General features: G+C 42.6%; 1 protein-coding gene across 3 annotated transcripts; it reads left to right on the forward strand.

Annotated features, from left to right (window-relative positions):
- The first annotated feature begins 519 nt into the window (after positions 1-519).
- Positions 520-22,571, forward strand: tnnt2a (troponin T type 2a (cardiac)). 3 transcript variants are annotated; one of them, XM_084680958.1, is made up of 11 exons: positions 520-592; positions 18,488-18,508; positions 18,755-18,776; positions 18,912-18,975; positions 19,483-19,599; positions 19,754-19,831; positions 19,929-20,036; positions 20,430-20,539; positions 20,690-20,780; positions 21,032-21,072; positions 22,218-22,571. In XM_084680958.1, exons 1-11 carry the CDS (start codon positions 532-534, stop codon positions 22,249-22,251), a joined length of 747 nt encoding a protein of 248 aa, XP_084537084.1. In that variant the 5' UTR covers positions 520-531; the 3' UTR covers positions 22,252-22,571. The 3 variants fall into 3 exon arrangements, with proteins under 3 accessions (XP_084537084.1, XP_084537085.1, XP_084537083.1); XM_084680959.1 differs by lacking the exon at positions 520-592 and adding an exon at positions 5,699-5,811; XM_084680957.1 differs by lacking the exon at positions 520-592 and having other exon boundaries at positions 16,659-18,776.
- The last annotated feature ends 1,022 nt before the right edge of the window (positions 22,572-23,593 follow it).

Raw genomic sequence — 23,593 nt, forward strand, 5'->3', positions numbered from 1 at the left:
ATGAGAATGCTATTCAGTTAGAGTCTTGAAATGGTGAAAACTGTGACAACATTCATTAGTGTGTAATAAGTCCAAGATCTTTAAGTGTGTGTGTGCATATAACAAATGTATTCCTTCATCTCTTTCTATGTATGTCACATCATCTGCTTTTAATTGAACAAATTGCATTATTATCAATACAGCAAGATTATGATCCACAACTATCGATCAAATCAACATATTGGTCTGTGTGCATATCAGTTATAATATGTGCTGATGAATGATGACTTACAGCTATTGGTGAAATGTCCATAGCATTTCACCAGTTTAACTTGAGAGGAATGCTGCAATGAATCATTGGTTACTCATCCAAGTCAACCAATCTTTATTAAAATCCCATTGTGGTCAATGAGATGTGAGCAGTTGGCTATCTTTGGATGTCATGGATTGTGTGTGTGTTTTAGTATGTGTTTGGTGGTGCTGCTGGCGGTTACCTAATCCTACTAACAGTGAGTCTTTACTTGCCTTGGCAAAGCGGAGGAAGGGGAAGAGATGGTGGAGGTGGAACAGGAGGAGGAGCAGGAGCAGGTGCAAGAGGAGGAGGCAGAGGAAGGTAGAGCTAAAGGCTTTTGCTAGCCTCTTCTCATTTGCTGTGTCATTGCTTTAAGATGTTAAATGCAAAGCCCTTACATTAGCCTTAAAATTCACATTGGCATTGAACACAGCTTTCTTCCTGTATGCCACACCCAAACCCACACACCGATCCTATCATGCAAGCACTTGAACACTTGACTGTTGTCTGTGAATTCCAGAGCATGGTAGCTCACTTAAGACCCTGGAGCAGTGTTGGTAGGCTGTCTACCTTTATCTGTCCTCTTGTCAACCAGAGTCCAAGCACACACACACACATTGGTACAATCATTGACACACAAATACAGTACTTTAGGTAATTCATAACAGTAGAGCAGTGAAATACACACAACCCTTCAACTCTCCAATACCAATTTTGACTAAACCTCTGTTAGTATCAAGACCTGCGGAGCATCCTAAATTGTCTGAACAAACTCTTTCTGAAAGAAACAGAGACACTTATGACTGGTTCTCAGGAGTTTACTAGTTCATTTATTTAATGAAAGCCACGTAATGGTTCTGCACAATATTGCCATGCGTAATGAATGACACTCAGGGCCTCATGTACGTACATTTGCAAACGTAGCGTTAATAGCGCCGTGGCCAACCCGCAGATTGCGCACGTTGTGTTACTTCAGTTTACGTCGTATTTACGAAACATGCAGGTCATCGGGTAATTAGCGCCTTTCTCCGTCCACTATACAGTAGATTTTAACGCATTAAGATTCTTTTGCGCATTTAACTGTGCAATTGAATGGGCCTCCTTCTCTCCATGGGCGTATCTAGCCCTATTTTGGAGGGGATTTTTATCATATTTTACATCTAAATTTGTTAATTTCTCTTCCTAAAACCCACTAGAGGACACAATTTAAAAGGATATAAAAATGTTTAAAAAAATCTTATGGGGGAACGTGCCCCCAGACCCCCCCTAGTTTTGCTGGGTCACAGGAAAAATAATAGGTTTTATCTACGGGCTTTGCCCCCCCAAAAGTGGGAACCTAGATTTTCCCCTGCTTCTCTCTTTCTAACATGGATCAGCCACCAAAGCTGGGGGAAATTGTAGGGGAAATTGTAGGGTATGCTTGCGTTGGTTGCAGGGGTCCGTATTTAAATTACATTTTACAACTACATTTACATTTACATTTTAGTCATTTAGCAGACGCTCTTATCCAGAGCGACTTACAGTAAGTACAGGGACATTCCCCCGAGGCAAGTAGGGTGAAGTGCCTTGCCCAAGGACACAACGTCATTTGGTGTGGCCCGGGAATCGAACTGGCGACCTTCAGATTACTAGCCCGATTCCCTAACCGCTCAGCCACCTGACTCCCAAACTAATATTTATGTATATTTTATATAAAAATGCATAGCCTACTTATTTATAAAGATTACATATATTTAAAAGCATATGTTTTTCTGCTCATTTACAACTCAAAATACTAAAAGTGAAGAGTAGAATTAAATTGTTGTCTTCTCATTTCCCCTGCAAGAAGGAATGGTGATCAGCAACCTCATAGTTGAATCAAAACAAATACATTTGGCAGACCGGTGTAAAAATGGACCTAATCTCTATGACTTAAACGTCATTGTCATTTTTCCCTTCTTGTGATATTTTCAGGCATTTAGCTTACTCATATTGCATTCATTCATTAATAAAGAACCCCCTTTGAAGCTTATTTTAACAACAACGTTACCAGCAGTAGCTATCTCAGATGGAATCGCGATTCAAATAGTACCATAGGCTTACTGAAAAATGCCCCCAAAAAGGTAAATAAGCTTGACATTTATTTAGGGGAAAATCACTCATTCATAAAAATGTCAGTGATAGCGATCATTGTCAGTAACAAGGCAAAATGCGATATAGCCCTGCTGTGTGGAGAAGCTGCCCTGGTAAATTGTAGGCTACTACTAGTACTAGACTGTCTTGGTAGCGATTGCGTTGGTTGAATTCGATTTAACGTTACTTCCGTTGTATAGCCTGACGTTGTCATACTCATGATTCTAGTCAGAATATGAGTCTGATAACTCTCCGTTGGGCTGTGACCATGGGGCATGTTTCAACCGAACTCGTAAAACAAATGCCTCTTCGTTCAATTGGATAGACCTACAACCAATCATAGCAACGTAATATGTTGTTTGTTGAAAACAAATTCAACCCAAACGCTCTTTCGTGACGTTGTTAATTACATACTGTTGGTCATCTGTCCATCATTGTATAAAGCCCACCCTGGCAATTTAATTGGTCCGCCCAGCTCCTGGTTTTATATAGTTTGTCCCCAATATGAGCCCCTCCAGACCCAACTTCCCGACCAAATTGTTGTAGTGGGCGGGGCTAAGTTGGGCTGGAAGCCAGGCTATCCGTTGTATGGTCTAGGCTGAAATGAATTATTTTCACGAACAGATTGACAAAGTTTAGGCTGTGGCAATGGAGTTCAGGTTAGTAGTCACTAGTCAGATAGTTTCACCTATTGAAAGACTTTGGATTTAAGTAAAGGTAGTGCCGAACATGTGCCGCCGTTTGACATCCTACTAGTACTGTAAACAGCTGTGGAGATGATTTTGTTAGCTACGTAGCTATAGACTAGGCTACAGCATTGCAGTGAGCTACACTGGTTTGAAACCACAAGTAATGATAATTTCACCCACAAATCGTTTACTTGTAATCAACTTGTAAATCCTACAACGAAAATGTATTTGTGAGGAATGTTTATTTTAACGATTGAAAACAGATGCATCATAGACCACTGTAGTATGTGTTGCCCGGGCAACAGAGGCTAATGTCGTGATGCTAATGCTTCAGTGAAATAGTAGACTACTGTTTCCGAACGTAGATGTACTTCCTTAATAATATTAGCTTATATTGTACAATACACAATTGTGTGTCATATCACAAAGTAAAATGAGCTAATAGTTGTCACCCAGGCCTCTTTGCTTGTGGCGTTTCTGCAGCTGCCTTGCCGTTAAGCAGTTAGCCTAGCCATCTCCTCGAAGTTAACAAGCTGCTAAACTAATGTTCTGCTAGAGATAGTCACGCAAGTTTTCGTGACGTTGTTGACGTTGTTGACGTTAGTGGCGTCAGTGACTGTGGCTAGCAAGTTAGCCACCGTTAGCTTCACTTTTAGCCACAAAAACTTAATTTCTACTTAAACCGTGCTACGGAACATAAATCTCAATACAAGCAACTCAATTGCTACCAAGACGAAACGTTTGACACCTAGGTTTTCTATTTAGTCCAAATATTAACAAAGTTTTAGGGGGGCAAAAAGAAATGATAACTAGAAAAGGCTGTTCCTGCGAAACAGCAGTGAGAATGCTGAAAACCGGAATGGGGATAGCTGACCATGTTAAAAAAGCTGAAAATTTTGAAAATCTTTAGAAAGTTATAAGCTGAAGCTTCAAAGCGCCCAAAAGGTATTTTAAATAGGGGCTGGAGCTGGACGAAGGCATAAAAATACAGAAAAGAGAAGAAAAATGCCAAACAAAAGGTGAAAAAAATTGAAAATTCTGCAGAAAATTATTTACTGGAGTTTTAAAAGGCCTGAAATGTATGTCAGAAAGGACCTGCAGCAAGATGAAGGCAGAAAAGTACAGAAAGGAGGAAAAAAAATCTAAAGTACTGACAGTTGGAAGATACTGCTGTGAAAAGTATTTTTGAAAGGACCTGGAGCAAGATGAAGGCAGAAAACAGAAGAAAAGAAGAAGAAAAATGCAAAACTAAAAGGGGAACATTTCAGAAAGATGAGCTGCAGAAAAATGTGAAAATTTAGCAGAAAACCGGTTGCTGAAGTCTGGGTTGAACGAATTTGCAGGTAAAAGGACAACACTGGAATGACTTGAACTTTCTGGAAAAACGTAGCAACCGTTAGTCATTGGCAACAGACAATACCTTGCAACATTTCTAACCTAGAATCTAGGTATCAGGTTCAAGATGAAGGATAAACTAATCATGCGTGCCTGCACACCCAGTCCTGTTCAGACACTTAATTTAAGATGACATCTAAATAATAATAATAATAGTGCAGTTGCCGATGTTGTCGTTGTCCCTGGTGAGTTTTTTATAGTAAACTAGAAAGGTACATTTCCTGAAGAAAATGTGTGTGTTTGCTGAAAGCAGTTGAAACGATTGTTTTGATGGCTTGAATAGTGAAGGTTTTAAAAATGTTTTAAAAGAGGTATGTGCTTTAAAAACAAAATGGTGAGAAAAAGTGTTAAAAGTATATGTCTTTTATGCATTGCAATATTTTCTTACTGTTGAAAATGGAGAAAATACTGATGAAAAGAGTATCTTATTGACTTTCATACATTTTAAAGCGTTTAAAGTATAAAAGAATTAAAGACAGAATCAGAAGGGTTGAATTTAGAAAAATGAGCAAATATAGTGATGAAGAGTATATTGCATACTAGTTATCAATATCATAGCAGACAAAGGTATGTCAGCAGTATGAAGGTGAAAAAAGTTTTGCTTTGAAACCAGAATTTTGAGACAGTGATAAAGGTATATCTGTCATTGTTATGCATTGCAATATTTTCTTACGGTTGACAAAGGAGAAAAAAGAGTGAAATGAAAAGGGTATCTTATTTAATTTCATAAATGTTTAAGCGTTATGTTACAGCTCAATGGGCCTCATTTACCAATATCTTCCTAAGTTATTTCTTAAATTTATTCTTAAGAAAGTTCCTAAGAAAAATCTACGTGTGATTCATGAAGCGTTCTTACACAGCAGAATTGTTCACAGGTGTGTTCTTAGAATGATGAGTCCCAATATTTCGTAATTTGAAAGCTCGTGCCTCGTTGCTCCTATTTAGCATAGGTAAACGCCCCGTTAATTCCCATAAAAGGGCATGATATGGCAGGGCCGTGTGCACACTCAGAGAAATGTCAAAATGACGTGGTCAAGACGATGGAGGGCTCGACAACAGTAGCGGAGCCAGAGGGGTGTCCAGGGTGGCACTGGACACCCCTGACATCTGATTGGCCACCCCGGGTGTAAATGTAATTTGCTACTGGAAATTGAATGCTGATTGACATCTTATTTGACCTCTTGTTGAAAGAAGCATTTATTTTGCTGCATTGCAGTGCATTGTTCAAATCGAAGAGACACGTTTGTTGCGATATACAGAAGAATAAGAACAGACAGCAGAATAGAGAATATTTCCACAGCTCCACAAGCTCTCTTTGCGATTGAAAAAGGCATAATATTTGAAGTAAGTTTTAAGGTTTGCATTGGGTTTAGGTTTCCTGAACATTTTTTACGTAGGCTATGTTGATTAGCTAGCCTACAGTAGCTGTGTGAGTTAATGTTAGAACTTCGACTCCAATAACAGACAAACTGAGACAGTCAGTAATTGTACTCCGATTTTACGGTTTTCTTGTGCACCTTATATTTCGAAGCAGTTTATACTGTAATTCGGTTTTAGAACAAAAAAGTGTCTTTGTCTCAAGATCAGACCGTTCAGCTAATTTAATGCTCAACACTTGAACGGGGGCTTATTACTTGAAAGAGGAATTATTTAGGCTACTGTGTTGTCTCAGTTACACTATCAAGACTTGGAAATACAGTGACTTGCTGAAGTAGGCAAATGGCTAGTAGAACATAACATTTCATAATAATTTCAGTTAATCAAACAGCTACAAGACCCAGGCTATAGGCTAGCTTTCTCTAGCAAAATAACGCTAGCATTGCTAACAACATTACTAATTCAACTTTGGTAGTGTAACCGAGCTCTTTGTAAGATCCTGTGGACAAAAAGACACGGACTCAGTCTCTTTTCATAACGTATTTTACCACTGCTCTTCTTGACATCGCTAATCGAACAGCCCTCACTGATTTCACGAATGCGTTCAGCATCAAGCCTACCGCAACTCCCGAGGGACAAAACGTCCTTGTCCGTTGTCACATAGAAAGGTCTGCTACAGTAGGCTATCCTCAGGATTTGCAAGTTAGCTAAACTTATAGTATATCTAAAATAATGTTGTAGACATAACAATGGATTCTGCCACTAAATGAGTGACTTGGCTTTATCGGCTTGGTTGGGCACCAAGTTATTTATATTTTTCAAGTCCATTTCTGCTTGATTTCTGCTACCTGTCAAGTCAAATTGCAGTGTTTTTTTGGGTGTGTAAATTCACTTTGTTTTGTAAATAAACTATGCACTGTGTTATTATAAGTCCCTGGTGCTTGAGCTTGATTTCCTAAAAATATTTAGGATGTTCCAGTACTTATAGACCCAGATTATACTGTATATATTAATGAAAACAGTGACCCAAGACTCTAGACTATGGACCCCCTGAAGTAGCTTTGGTCACCCCTTGGCCACCCCATTTATAAAACTCTAGTTCCGCCACTGCTCGACAAAAGACGGAAAAACGTAATCATAATTCTGAAGTGGAGGTACAGCTGCAAGAAGTTAGCGACAAACAACACATCATATTTAATAGCGTCAGCTGTGGATACAAAGCAGTAAATAAAACCGATGCATGGAATGCTATTGCTCATGCAGTGAACGCTGTATGTGGAGAAGTGCGCAAAACTGACGAAGTGAAAAAATAAATGGTTTAACTTTAATCTGAATTCTTAAGCAAAAAAACATAGCCTAGAAATCCGTTGACTGTTACAAATATCCATGAGGACTGCTCTTGGTAGCCTAAAGCGTTCCAACAAGTAGCCTACTCGTCGCTCTCTGCAAATATATTGGTATGGTCAAGGAAGATATGTTCACTCCTCAGGGAACGCTCCGCAACATTTTGCAGCAGCAATAAATATGCCATTGTGTGGTGTAGTCCTAGTGTGCGGAAAAAGCTGACTTTGGGCCTATAAATACAGTGATAAGTCACGTATTTGATGGCAAAGTTCCCTGTTAACATAATTGATTTGAATTGAAGGCAAAGCAAAGCTAGTTTACAGTTTTTCGAATGACCCATCTCAGAGTAGCTTTATAGAATGTACGGTTACTGTATAAAAAAGAAGACAGAAACATAATTGCTGCAGTAAAGGCTTCATTTGCTTCATTGCTATATGCAATATAGCTTCCATTTACAGTATTACCCTAGCTCTGGCCCTTCTCTGAGCGCCACCACACATTCTAACTCCTCTCCCTTGTCCCACTCCTCTCCCTTGGTCTGGTACTTGTCTCCCTCTCCCTTGTCCTGGTACTTGTCTCTCTTTCCCTTGTCCTGGTACATGTCTTCCTCTCCCATGTCCTGGTACTTGTCTTCCTCTCCCTTGCACTTGTCTCACTCCTCCCCCTCTCCCTTGTCCCATTCCTCTCCCTTGTCCTGGTACTTATCTTCCTCTCCCTTGTGCAGGCATTACTGTATTCTTACTTTCTTGTGTTGCTCTATATTGTTTTTTTTCCACACCAGATCAGTCCAAAGAGGTCCTCTTTACTGTCTATACCATATGGTCATGCAATTGAAAGAACCTCAACACCAGAGTGTTTCCTAGTTCGGAATCAGCTGTGATGTACAGTATTTGCATAACTTCAGCTGTTTCTCAGTAGCAATGGAATAAAATACCGGGGATATATTTGTGTTTCAATTCACAATATAAACAGCTGTTCCCTTTGACTTAAGCCAATAATTTAGGTTTTTAACATGATGTTATCTGTTTTGCTGACAGTGTGAAAGCATTGGTAAATTGGGCAGTAAAAATCGATTGTTTTGGTCTTGGTTGAGCTTGTGTGTAAAAGAAGTTCAAGCATTTAAAATTTGTATTTACTCTATGCATTTTGTGTCAAAGCAACAATAAATGTGTTAATTGTATAGCCTACACAGACGGATGTTGTACTCACTGTGTTAAGAGTTTAGGAAACTTGTTAAAGGTATTGAAAAAACTGTCATAGCGATTGTAAAATACTGTATTTATATAGGCCTAGCACAATTCATACACAATGGATATTTCAAGTGCTTTACAAATGAGCAGGGGTCTCATTTATAAAGCTTGCTTACGCACAAAACGGGGCTGAAAATGTGCGTACGCCACTTTCCACGCAAAGGTTGTGATTTATAAAAAACAAACTTGACGGGAGAATGTGCGGTCCTCCACGCAAACTCTGACCCTCCCGTAGACCTACGCACATTTTGAAAACAGTTGGAATTGGCGACGCAGATGACCGTACTAGTCAGACTGCAGAAATTGAATGTGGGGAGAACATTACTCGTAATATTATTATTTATTTTTTTCCTCACACACGTTTTTTTCATTCAATTTCATGATTATCATGAAGATTACATCCAGCAGTGTTATTTGCGCTTGTACTGACTGATTCTTGTTCCATAAACACCTTGTACAATCCAACTCAAATTTTAAATAAAAATTCAGCGCTTCCTCACAATCAGATTGTCCACTACGGGAGTTCAGGAGGGGGAGATTCCCCGACTGCATGGAATACAGGATAACATCACATATCCTACTTTTAGATAACTGCAGAACACAGTGTATAACTAAATATATTTATTTAATACTGTGCAAATATCCTCATATGTCAAAAACTGGAAATACAGTCGTCAAGCTCCCGTGCAATCGCTACACTCTACGTCCTCGTTATCAGTCCAGACTTTAATAGATTACCGTTCACAACAAAACGCTTTTGTTTTCAAATTGTATCTCGACTCGCAGTATCACTGCCACAGTTGACGCCACTCGCACAGTTTTTTTTTATTGGTGATCTACCGGCCACCACATTTTCTGAGTTTTCGGGCTCCACCAATAGGCTAACAGTGTCTGAGAAGTTGTCATGTGCTATGATTCACCGTAAAGAACAATCGTATGCCAGGGTCATGATGAGATACTAGATTAGCATTCATGAGGTGCTTTGCATTGACTATATATGGTTAAAAATGGGCGTGTTCAGGGCGGGGTACAATGTTGATTCACGTACGCACACGTGTGGGTAATCTGTGATTTATAAAGGGAAAATTGCGTACAGGTGTGCGTACGCAGGGTTTTATAAATCTGAATTTTTATGTGCGTACGCCATTTTAAGCTTTTGGGCGTACTTGCACTTTTAGTAAGAATCCTACGCACAGTAGGACAAATGAGACCCCAGAAGTGTAAGTGTAGTGTGTATTTATTAAAACAAACAAAAATCCATCCATCATCTGCCGCTTGTCCGGGGATCGGGTCGCGGGGGCAGCGACCTAAGCAGGGAGGCCCAGACTTCCCTCTCCCGGGCCACTTCCACCAGCTCTTCCTGGGGGACCCCGAGGCGTTCCCAGGCCAGCCGGGAGACATAGTCCCTCCAGCATGTCCTGGGTCTTCCCCGGGGCCTCTTCCCTTGGGACGTGCCCGGAACACCTCACCAGGGAGGCGTCCAGGAGGCATCCTAATCAGATGCCCGAGCCACTTCAGCTGGCTCCTCTCGACGCGAAGGAGCAACGCTTCTACTCTGAGCCCCTCCCGGATGACCGAGCTTCTCACCCTATCTCTAAGGGAGAGCCCGGACACCCTGCGGAGAAAGCTCATTTCGGCCGCTTGTATTCGCGATCTCGTTCTTTCGGTCACTACCCATAGTTTGTGACCATAGGTGGCGGTAGGAACGTAGATCGACTGGTAAATAGAGAGCTTCGCCTTTCGACTCAGCTCCTTCTTCACCACGACGGACCGATGCAGAGCCCGCATCACTGCGGACGCCTGTAGACCTCGCGCTCCATTCTTCCCTCACTCGTGAACAAGACCCCGAGATACTTGAACTCCTCCGCTTGGTTCAGGATCTCCTCCCAGACCCGCAGATGGCACTCCACCCTTTTCCGGTCGATTACCATGGCTTCAGATCTGGAGGTGCTGATTCGCATCCCAGCCGCTTCACATTCGGTTGCGAACCGCTCCAGCGAGAACTGAAGGTCGCGGCCCGATGAAGCCAACAGGACCACATCATCTGCAAAAAGCAGCGACCCGATCCTGAGGTCACCAAACCGGACCCCCTCAACACCCTGGCTCCGCCTAGAAATTCTGTCCATATAGGTAATGAACAGAATCGGTGACATAGGGCAGCCCTGGCGGAGTCCAACCCTCACCGGAAACAAGTTCGACTTACTACCGGCAATGCGGACCAAACTCTGGCACCGGTCGTACAGGGACCGGACAGCCCCGATCAGGGAATCCGGTACCCCATACTCTCGGAGCACCCCCCACATGAGCCCCCGAGGGACACGGTCGAACGCCTTTTCCAAATCCACAAAACATGTGTAGACTGGTTGTGCGAACTCCCATGTACCCTCCAGGACGCCGCGGAGGGTATAGAGCTGGTCCACTGTTCCACGGCCAGGACAAAAACCACATTGCTCCTCCTGAATCCGAGGTTCGACAATCCGACAGACCCTCCTCTCCTGGACCCCTGAATAGACTTTCCCAGGGAGGCTGAGGAGTGTGATCCCCCTAAAGTTGGAGCACACCCTCCGGTCCCCCTTTTTAAAGAGGGGAACCACCACCCCGGTCTGCCAGTCCAGAGGCACTGTCCCCGATGTCCACGCGATGTTGCAGAGTCGTGCCAACAAAGACAGCCCTACAACATCCAGAGCCTTAAGGAACTCCGGGCGGACCTCGTCCACCCCAGGGGCCCTGCCACCGCGGAGCTTTTTAACCACCTCGGTGACCTCAGCCCCAGAGATAGAAGGGCCCCCCCCGATGTCCCCAGACTCTGCCTCGACGTCGGAAAGCGTGTTGGTGGAATTAAGGAGGTCTTCGAAGTATTCCTTCCACCGATCCAGGACGTCCCCTGTCGAGGTCAGCAGCGCACCATCCCCACCGTATACAGTGTTGACAGAGCACTGCTTTCCCCTCCTGAGCCGCCGGATGGTGGTCCAGAACCTTTTTGAAGCCGTTCGGAAGTCATTCTCCATGGCCTCGCCGAACTCCTCCCATGCCCGGGTTTTTGCCTCCGCGACCGCCAAAGCCGCATACCGCTTGGCCTGCCGGTACACATCAGCTGCCTCAGGAGTCCTACCAGCCAATAAAGTCCAATAGGCCTCCTTCTTCAGCTTGACGGCATCCCTCACCTCCGGAGTCCACCACCGGGTCCGAGGGTTACCGCCGCGACATGCACCGACCGCCTTGCGGCCGCAGCTCCGGTCAGCCGTTTCAACAATGGAGGCCCGGAACATGGCCCATTCGGACTCAATGTCCCCGGCTCCCTCCGAGACATGATCGAAGCTCTCCCGGAGGTGGGAGTTGAAGCTCCTTCTGACAGAGGGTTCCGCCAGCCGTTCCCAGCAGACCCTCACATTATGTTTGGGCCTGCCAGGCCTGACCGGCGTCTTCCCCCACCATCGAAGCCAACTCACCACCAGGTGGTGATCAGTTGACAGCTCCGCCCCTCTCTTCACCCGAGTGTCCAAGACATGCGGCCCCAAGTCCGACGACACGACTACAAAGTCGATCATCGAACTGAGACCTCGGGTGTCCTGGTGCCAGGTGCACATATTAACACCCTTATGCTTGAACATGATGTTCGTTATGGACAAGCCATGTCTAGCACAGAAGTCCAACAACAAAACACCACTCGGGTTCAGATCGGGGGGGCCGTTCCTTCCAATCACGCCCCTCCAGGTCTCACTGTCATTGCCCACATGAGCAATGAAGTCCCCCAGGAGGACGAGGGAATCCCCGGGAGGAGCGCTTTCCAGCACCCCCCCCAGAGACTCCAAAAAGGGTGGGTACTCTGAGCTGCCGTTTGGTGCATAAGCACAAACGACAGTGAGGACCCGTCCCCCCACCCGAAGGCGGAGGGAGGCCACCCTCTCGTCCACGGGGGTGAACCCCAATGTACAGGCGCCGAACCGAGGGGAAACAAATATTCCCACCCCAGCTCGACGCCTCTCACCAAGGGCAACTCCAGAGTGGAAGAGAGTCCAGCCCCTCTCAAGGAGACTGGTTCCGGAGCCTATGCTGTGCGTCGAGGTGAGGCCGACTATATCTAGCCGGAAACTCTCTACCTCGCGCACCAGTTCAGGCTCCTTTCCCGCCAGCGAGGTGACATTCCACGTCCCTAAAGCTAGCTTCTGCAGCCGAGGATCGGACCGCCAAGGCCCCAGCCTTCGGCCGCCGCCCGTCTCACACTGCCCCCGACCCCCATGACCCCTCCTGCGGATGGTGAGCCCACTGGAAGAGGGTCCCATGTTGTCTCTTCAGGCTGTGCCCGACCGGGCCCCATGGGAAAAGGCCCGGCCACCAGGCGCTCGCCATCGAGCCCCACCCCCGGGCCTGGCTCCAGGGGGGGGCCCCGGTGACCCGCTTCCCGGCAGGGGCAACTGAGAACCATTAATGTTTTTCTTCATGGTTGAACAAACAAAAAAAACTTTTAAAATTATGACAATTATTAGTTGGAAATAATAAAAAAAAAAGGAGAGAAATATTCTATTTTAAATTAGAACAGACGAAAAAGGTATAACTACTTATTTTGCGCAAACATGTCAGCTCTCAATTGTGCGTAAGAGTGCTCTTGGCTGTGCGTAAATTCTGTTCTTACCTAAGAACAAATCCCAAATAAGAAAACATTGGTGAATTGCAGAATCTTTGTGAAAACTGCGTAAGTGGGGTTTGAGTACAAATTTGTTCGTAAGAACATTTGGTGAATGAGGCCCAATGCTCTTAAGACAGTCACCCCCATTACCCTGTGCAACCCCAGTCAACACTGAGTCCTTCCGCGATTGGGAACTCAACATCAGCTCCCTCACCAAGAAAGCACAACAGAGGATGTTCTTTCTACGGCAGCTGAAGAAATTCAACCTGCCAAAGACAATGATGGTGCACTTCTACTTCCACGTCTGTTTGAAGTTTCTTGGCGAATAAAACCCATTCTGATTCTGAAAAGTATTCATAATTGAAAGATGTAAAAACAGAAATACAGTTTGAACAGTGTTTCTAGCTCTAATGTGTGACTGAGAAAACATGGTCGAGCGGATGTCGTGGGAGAATTCCTACTGAATTAGATTTACTGCTTCAAATTGAAAATGGAGAAGATATGCAGAGTAAAGACAAGTTTCTTAACATCTGTGTTCAATATCGTCAATTAAAAGTAAAAAAAATTCAGTTACGAAGCATTTGTTCGTAATATGGCCATCTGCAGTAAGCCTTTTGTGAACCCCGGTTTGGTTGTTCATGACGGTCAGCTATGACAGTCGAGCCTCAATTTTTGCAGATTTCTGTGAAACTTTCAAAAATAAACACAATCTAGCTAGATTATGTACACTTTAACCTCAATGTACATACCTTGTTTGGCCAATTTGGTCCATAGTGCAAGAAAAAGTCGAGCCGTGTTTAGTTATGGAGAGCCATCGCACTAGCTCGATTATAAGAGAATAACAAACATTTACTTAGCATTCACACCTCAAACAAGTTAACCTAGACGCAAAACTGTACGTCCAATCCCAAAAATAAGGGTATTTTCCGAGACCCAAGACTCTGCCAAAATCATTGATATCCTGTATATGTCTGTGCGGTCAGAAATACAACTCTTTTGGCAGTCTCCAAATGTTGCCCAATTCTGTTTTCATGGTGCGTGTCTGTTTGGTTGCCACGGTGATGACGCAGCTGTGATTGCTAACGAGCTGGGCAGAGAGAATAACATATTTAGCTGGAATCCACACCTCAAACAAGTTAACCTAGACACAAAACTATAGACCAATTATTTGTTTGTAAACATTCGGGATGCGCGCGCAATGTGGCTGCAGAAAACCGGGAAAGGATAGCATTTTAAATGGCAAAAGGACCACACGGATTATACAAATAGTTAGATTTAAAAAGACCAAAAAGGTTTAGGAGGACAGTCTTTAAGAGAGAAACCAATTACCCATTGATATGTCGCATCAGCATTTTTATTTAGGTCACGAAAGTCTTGAAATTTGAGTGAGAGTGTCGCCCGGTACAGACCGCATAGTCGAGCGGCAACCATGTCTTCACGTCATGTCACAAAGTTCATAATTTTACAGTTTTACAGTCAATTCACATCTAAAAAGTCGAGCAGGGCAGCTTTCAAGAGATATGGGAATTCTGCTTTTTTTTTTTTTTTTTTTAATTTGTTTAAACTGGCAATCTGAGTGAGACTGCGTCCCGTGCGTCCCCACTGTGTTGACATTAGCCTCAGTCAGACTCGCTCACTGGCAGTGTGCACAATGTTGTATTTCACTCCATTCTACAACAGAAACGTCAGGGAGGACTGCCTAATGTAGATACGAGCCTAATGAAGATAGCCAGCATCTCGGATTTCTTTAACCGAGCCTGTTTCATTCGTCATTTGCCTGAGAAAACGACCTCCGTTAGCCAGGCTAGTTTTGCCCGATCACTTGGTCAGGCTTTTTAAGGGTATCGGGGTCAAGTGACTTTTGTGCTTAGACAAGTGAAACGTAAATGTATTTGTCTTAAGGCCAAGAGCCTTAAAAAGTTAATATCAAGCCCTGCAATCCAGTGGCCAGAGGACCTGATCACACTCCAAGTGTAATAGACCAGAGACAAGTTCGTCTTTTGCAACCGACATGCGCAGTTGAGCCTGCTTGACAGTTGTGTGACGTAGGGTGATAATTGGTCTATACGTCCAATCCTAAAAATTAGAATATTTTACGAGACCCAAGACTCCCGAAACCAGACATGTCCTTTATATGTCTGTGTGGTCAGAAATCTGACTCTACCGGCAGCTTTAAAATCATCTTCCTTTCGGCCTTCTCTGACGAATTTTACCCACCTCTCCATTGAAGTTAGTGAGAGAATGTGAAAGGCTGCTCTTGCTTCAAGGTTCATTGCTAAAAATCTGTAAATGTGAGCTCTTTAGTAGTTAAATTGGCTGAAAGAGGACAAGTTTTCCTACATTTTAAGGTATAACTTGTTTCTGTAAGTTAAACTATATGAACGTCAGAGGAATTTGTTTGACAATTTAATTGAATATCAGAAAAAGAGCAGCCAGCAGTGTGCCACTCTAAAAATCAAGAAGGAGCTACATTTTTCATGTATTTAAAACTGTCACGATTCAAAATTGGCTGAATATTTTAAAGAAGCTGAATCATTTGGGAATAGCTGAATGTATTGTGAACATTTGAAAGGTTGAATGGTGTCTCTAGCTGAAAGTATTCTGAAGTAGTTAAGTTTGAAAGAGAAGGAATCTTTTTAATGATTTGAAAAGATTTACCAGATGTCATAGCCATCATCTCCCGAAGGACCTGAACGTTTTGATACCAAAATTGTAGGAATTGGTGAAAGTATGCAGGACTAGTTAAAGGCCAAAAAACAGCGGAAGAACAGCATGCTGAACAGCATTCTCACAAAAACGATTCAAAGAACAATACTTTTCCTGTTTCTCTTTCTTATTATTGTTGGAATGCTGTTTCAGTATTGCAACAATAATAAGAAAGAGAAACAGGAAAACAATAATATGTATGTGAGATAACAATGGTTGTTCGCTTGCCGAAGGCAAGCACACCCATTGATCCTGATACCAATATTTGTAATGTAGCGATGAGTTTAACAACTGCTGGAATGGAATGTGAATGCTGAGTCGGAGATTCGATGTAATTTTTGATTTCTTCCAGTAACTGTAATATGGCTGCTTAATCCGTAACACGTAATGATTTTGTGTTCACTTTACTCAAAAAGTGTGATCCTTGTGGCAAAAATCCTTTGGCGTATGTCTTTGACTTGCTTGGGTTACGGCTGCCATTTCACCAGGAGGCATATGCGCATCCTGGTTTACGCCTGATTTTAAAGCGGAGAATTTTCACCTCAAAAATAGAGGTGTGCTTTCAGAGGCGATTTTTGTACATACCGCGGAATACATAATAAGGCGCACTTAACGCATCCCATCCCAACTCTTTATGGGAAACTCCCACTTTCCACTTGACCCTCCCGTGAATGCATATGCAGGACACGGAAAAGCGCAATTTGCCTTTTCAGTTCCCGCGACAGGCAGTCTGCGCTTTTACATCAGTGTGGCACGTTTGTACATACCTTGCAATGCTTTAACGTGCAAATTGCAAAACAAATATGCCTGAAGTGGGCGCAAAAGCTTTAGTACATGAGGCCCTCAGTGCCACTCAGATATTACAAAGAAGACTGCAGGGCTGTAGGCAAGTTATGGAGAACTAGATGAGGCAGTGGCAAACGGCCAGGGTATTGCACCCACAGAACAGGAAAATAGAGACGTTTAGCCAAAGTTTTCTTACTTATTAAGTGAATGCCCATGGAAGTATTTTCTAGAAAAGCTCCCTATAGTATAGTTTACATTTTTTTTTTAAGAAGAAAATATTGAAATGTAAATTTCCGTCTTCTCCCATGGATGCGTCAGAAATGGTCTGAGACTGAGACGTAGTACCTATGGGACATGACAATGATTAATATGTCCTTTTCGTTTAATTTGAAGTGTATTCAATATATATATATATATATATATATATAAATAATATATGTAATATATCTAATCAGTTTTTTCTATTCAGTTAAGACTTGATACACAATTATTGATGGTTTTGCATTATTGATAATATAAGTTTCACATGGATAGAAGTTTTACAGCATAGGAAATTTATTGTGCGTACAGTACATATTTGAGTTTTTAATATTTTTAAATCCGCGTTGGTGAACTTTCCTCTCAGTCTCGTGAAGTTAGGTTGTCTAATCTCTGCATAGTTTCTCACTTATTTTTTGTCAACCTCCATGTGTACCGCCAGGCTCCTGATTGGTTAAATAGACCAGCCAAATTACTAAATTATACAATTATTCCACCCACATGATGGAGCCCGTCTCACTGACTACCGGATAAATTATGTAAGCAAGTTATCAAATTATTTTCATTTCACTTTGTTAGACAATAGCGTTAGACGGTATCCCGGTGCCTCAGAAGATACCCTGGTGCCTCTATGGTTCTAAAATGTCTGCCTAGGTGTATATTGTATTCCCACAACGATTTGCTCTTTGCCCACCAGAAAATGGGCATCATCCAGGGCATCATCCAGCCGTGCACCCCAACTCGTTTTGCTTTGCACTGCTAAAGAAGGGTTCGCGCACATCTACCATACGATGCTCCAGAGTGATGGAATGATCTAGATAAATCCCAGTCCTCCTAATGAGGTTGGAAGAAACACCTCTTCAAGATCTGCATGGACTAACTACTTTCAGTTGGCCTAAGGGCACCCAGAGCAGCACTTAGCAGTACAATACTTCTGGTGGCTTTTTCTGAATGTTGTATTTGAGACCTTTGACATCCTGCTGTCACGTAACTGACTGCACCCACAAAATGTAGATTTTGTGATGTAATTCAATTTACACATGCTGCTTTGAATGAAAATCTGCTCAATCATCTGCTAAATGGATAAAATGTAAATCTCAACATTTTACATGCGTTAAAAAAGGATCTGCAAAGTCTTAACCAAAAAAATCTAAAAAGCCGTCTACAACAGAAACCAGGTATTTGATTTGCATGGCTGGATGGTGATTACAATGAGAAATGCAGTTCAGAACTTTTATTGACTTACACAGGGGCACACACTGTGTTTCTGTCTGTCTGCAGACACACCCAGTGTCATGTCTTCATTCCTCATTCACCACACCCCACTCTACAGAGCTCAACGGTCTGTCAGACAAAAGTCCTCAAGGGGGTAACTGCCACAGTTACGGAAAAACAAAACAAATCACATTCAAGGGTGACACACATCCTTAACACATGTATCGCTGTGTGAAATAACTAGGGGAAGATTCCTTGAAATTATTATTAGTTAGTCCCCTCAATCTTATTTTTTTTAAATGCCGTTCCCCAAGCAGATAGAGGATGTGTTTTTCTTGTGTATGTATTTGTGTGTGTGTGTGTGTGCACCATGTGTTGTCATACAGATATATCTACAATACCATACCTTCTTGCAGAACCACACACACACACTTTTAACCCTCTCTTCTGTTTGCAGAGGCAGGAGAGGAGGAAGGGGGTAAGAAATTATGTCACGAAGGACAACGAGATAGTATCCCCTTGTACACAGCCTGTTAAGGCAGGATTGTTACCCCTTTATGTCTTGTAACCTGACACACCCTAATAGTTTGTGTCACTCATTCGTACTTCTACCTGTGTTATTGTGTTTGAAGCATGACAGCCATAAGTCATCTTGTCTGTCTGACAGTCATGCCTAAAGATAACTCTCTTTTCTGTTTGTCCTTCCCTGTTATTTTGTCTATAGAGGAGGCCAAACCTAAATTCAAGTGAGTTCTCACCCCATTCACACATGTACACTCAGAATACACTCAAAACTAGAGGTTTTGTTCTTCTTCTTTTCCTTCCTACATGTTCTCACTTTTTTATCTCACAGTTCACCTTTTTTCCTTCCCTCCTTCAAGGCCTTTTATGATGCCGAACCTCATCCCTCCCAAGATCCCAGATGGAGAGAAAGTAGATTTTGATGTGAGTACAAGAGTTGCTACTAGGGATTGAGCACTGTATACAGTAGATTTGTTGGAAGGTTCAAGAAGGTTCACAAAGGGTTCCTACAGTATGTTGAGCTGGCAAAATCTCCTCAAAGTCCCTTTTTAGATTCTGTTAGAAAAGTTTACGAAGAAAGAAAAAAATACATAGAAAATAGTTGTATTACATTTTGCCATGTTTGCCGTGTCACCTTTTGTCATTCAAACAATAAATAATTAATCACAAAAAAAGAACGGGTTGTGTGTGACTGATGTCTGAAGCTGCCTTGCCTTTGGGCATCCCACTGTAAACCGTAGCATGCACGCACACAAGTTATGATGCTCATTTGTAGACCCCTTTTTCATGTATATAGAATCATGTAAATCAAAGAGACATGACATAATGATTTATGATATGCATCCTTAAGATGTACATTAATATACACGTGGCATATTCAAATTGTCTTTATTTTCAATTTTCTACCCCTTTTCATTCCTCCCTGTCAAGGACATCCATCGAAAGAGAATGGAGAAGGACCTGAATGAACTGCAGACTCTGATCGAGGTCCACTTTGAGAGCAGGAAGAAGGAAGAGGAGGAGCTTGTCAACCTGAAGGACAGGATTGTGAGTGGCCTGCGCCCCTGTCACAAAAATGCTGCTATTGCTTTCCCATGGCCCTAACCAAAACTCTGAAAGATCAAAAATGATCGATACCAGTAATACATTTAGAGAAAAACTTTAATATCTGACTAATCCCATTTCCTGATTTGTCCTACAGGACAAGCGTCGCTCTGAGCGAGCCGAGCAGCACAGGATCCGCAGTGAACGTGAGAAAGAACGACAGAAGCGTCTCGAGGCAAGAAACAATCTCCTTTGGTCTAATATGAGAACAACATCCTTTCACTGACACACACATAGAACAATGAAGGCTAACCCGAGCCCTAACCCCCCAGGATGAGAGGACAAGGAAGGAGGAAGAGGAGTCCAGAAGGAAAGCTGAGGATGACGCCAAGAAGAAGAAGACACTGACCAGCTTGCACTTTGGAGGCTACATGCAAAAGGTCAAAGACTGAGTGTGAGGGATGGAAGGGGAGAGGGAAGTAGAAGGGGAGGGATGGATGGATGGAGAGAGGAAAGTGGGAGGGATGGAAGAGGAGAAGAGAAGGTGAAGGATAGAAAGGAGGGGGAAGGGGGGGGATGAAATATGAGTGCTGGGCAGGGTGTAAGATGAGAAAGGTGCAGGATGAGATGGAAGCAGGAGGGGGAGAGGGGACAAATGGTATGGTGAAGGGGGATAGGAATAGGTGGATTGGGAAAGTTGGTGCTGAGAAGGGATTGTGGAAGAGGTCAGGGATGCTGTATAATGGAGAGAATAGCTGTCCAAATAGGAGGATGATGTGGGGGGACAGGGGTAGGTAGTTAGATATGAATACATCAATCACTTAATCTTTCAGACAGAGAAACGTGTGGGCAAAAGACAGACTGAGAGAGAGAAGAAGAAGAAAATCCTGAACGACAGGCGCAAATCACTGGATGTGGAGAATGCCAGCCAGGACAAGCTCAGGTAAATTGAGCCCAACCGTTTTGTCCCAGCTTTCTAGAAAGTTAGAATACACAGGACCCCATAAACACAAGGTACACTAAAATGGTTATGGCACCAAACAATGTGTGTTTGTGTGTGTACATGTGTGTGTGTGCATGTGTGTGAGCACAGGGATAAAGCTAAAGAGCTGTGGGATTGGATGCACCAGTTGGAAGCTGAGAAGTTTGAGCTGCAGTACCAGTTCACTCGGCAGAAATATGAGGTGAGCACATAATACAATGTAAACGTCATAAGGGTTTAACTCAGAGTTAACTCAATATTTAATCTGTAAAGACATGATGATTATACTGCCAAAATGCATAAGAAGTACTGTTTTATCTTTAGATAGTATTTTCATTGTAATGGTAGGTATAGCCTAGTGTCTTCCAATACAATTATTTAGTTAAGTACTGTAAAATGTAATAAAATACATACTGTAGTCCATGTGGTTCTAAATCTCCTCTCGTGTTCCAGATTAACGTGCTAAGGAACCGTGTGAGTGACCACCAGAAAAGGTGAATGCATTGAATTCTCCCCTTGTATATTTTTTCTGCATCTCATTCTGTCCAGCTCTAACACACTCACAGGCACACAATGACACACACACACACACACACACTGGTGCACACGCACAAAATTGTGCTATACAAGGAAACGCCTGAAGTACGCACACGCACACGCAGCTTCTCATCCAAAGGGAATGAAAATCTTCCAATCCCAGGGAAGTTTTTGTTCACTGGAAAGACTTGTGTTGTGGGCAGAGACAGGCACTTCAGTATTTGGGGTGAGTAGGCCCCTATTAAAGCCTCTGATGAGTAGGTCACAGGAAAAGTGCACACCCTACCAGAGCCATACCTATCCTGTTGAAGTGTAATTTGCAACTACTGTAAAGAAGAACAATGGCTACATTACGAACTAGGACTAAAGATTATAACCATCTTTCTCTCGCCATGAAACCTGCAGTATAAGGCCATCTTTAACACTACCCTAAAATCCCATAGACTTTATGCCAAATGCACACATGTACACAAACATACAATACATTATTGACGAGGCTGTTGTAGTTAAGACGCAGTGAGTCAACCAGTTGTCTTTCAATGAAGCTTATATTGGGAAAGTAATTCTAAGCCAAGTATTTATCAGGTCACACTTATAGCATTGTGGGTGCGGTCCCCAGTCCCCCTGTGGGTGAATCAGTTGGTGAGTTTATCACATCACACAGAAACACACTGACATTCATTGAAAATGAAAAGAGTGCCTCACTTGAGGACTGCAGCCCACAAGGTGTGCACAAACTCAGTATGATGGTGGGATAGCTGTCTACATTGGCTGATCATCAGTTGCAGCTGTCATACGCCAACACAGATTAAACCACATGTGCCTGTGTGGGTGCATGCATGGCTTCAACATTTTAAACTAAATGTTTTTATTTTTTTATACCTGCAGTCTTTCCTGAAATGCATTGACCATAGACACAAACTCAGCCTTTGCAGACATTGATAATGCATGGTGATCATATTGTAGAGGTGGTTTCCTGATTACATATGTCTCAGAAACATGTCTATACAAATTGTCTTTTGCTAGAAGTTTAAACCTAAACCTCTAAATAGACAAGGTCAAAGTCTGAATCTGGTCTCTGACACGGGTCTCCTGTCAACAGCTCCAAGAGGACCAAGAGAGGCCTGAGAAAATAAATGTCTGATGAACTGAAGAACTTCTGAGTAAATCTCTTTGTCTCCCTTTCCATTTGTATCCTTGCTCTGTCTCTCCATTTGTGTCACTGTGTCCCCCTCTCTCCTTACCAGTGACGTGTCCCCCTCTCTCCTTACCAGTTACAGGTCAATTGTTCTACATCCTCACTTTCACCTCTCTCACTCCACTCTAACTTTCCTTGCTGTTATGATGACAGTTTGTTTTTCCCTATTTTCTTTCTTTGGTTCAAAGTTCCGTTACTTCTCTGCTCATGTAACGTATATTTTCTCCAAAGTGTGTGAGTAGTGTAAATAAAAGTCATCTAAATATCTATGCAAATTGTATGTAGTTTTATCTATGCAAATAGTCTGTGTGTGTGGAGTTGCCAGCACCTACAGTATTGCCAAGTTAACAAAGACATGCATGGGTAAAAAGCCTTTAGCACTGTCTGTGTGGGCGTGTGTTTGGGTGTGTACACCTTAATACTGACAGACAGGCATGAACATGCTAAGATTCACAGAGGGAAACACCCCAGCCTCCACCCAAACATACAAAAACACCCCAAACTCCCACAATGACTGAAATACATGCCCCTTCCATATACACACAGATAATAAAAATGAGGGAGACAACGAGAGAAGGGAGACAAGAAAATATGTTGACAGAAGACATCTGAGGAGTGTGACTCACCCAGTTACTCACACAAGGAAACACTTTGTGTGAAGTGTTCCACTGTTTGGATGTTGTCCAAACTTTATTTGTTTTTTTGTATACATAAAAGATGAATTTATTTTACCAGCTGTGGGTTATTTCAGAAAGGATTTAAGGAACCAGAACATTGCATAAAGGCTTGTTTTCTTAAAATCTAATAAATAGCTATTACTCGGTTTTATATATTTCATAGCTTCTCAATCTGGGCAACATCAGTAAAGGCTAGTCAATTTACTAATTACAATGCCATGCTCCACAAACAGCGAGAGTGAATTTTAAAAAAGTGCTGTGGAGACCACTTCTCAGGTTACTACTCTACAACTCATGGGTCAGCCTGATTGTACACACAGTGAAACATGGTAAACCCATCTACCAGAACTGGCAACTGTCTAAGGATGGCTTTGGCCATGTTTGTGATTATGCTTTGTGTGTGTGCGAGTGTGTGTCTTGTTTAGACCGACCAGTATTTCATTAAAGGAAAAGGGAGGGTTATTAATGTTTATTAAATCAAGACTTAAACACTGGTAGGAAAAGAATGCTTAAATAATCCTCTCAGACGATTATTTCAATTGAGAGGATTGTTTTGAGTTTAACTTGAATGAGACAATTTTTCTTCAAATTGTTATTCTTTTG

This window comes from Hypomesus nipponensis, chromosome 18, assembly GCF_054491055.1.
Source record: "Hypomesus nipponensis isolate SF chromosome 18, ASM5449105v1, whole genome shotgun sequence".
Lineage (NCBI taxonomy): Eukaryota > Metazoa > Chordata > Actinopteri > Osmeriformes > Osmeridae > Hypomesus > Hypomesus nipponensis.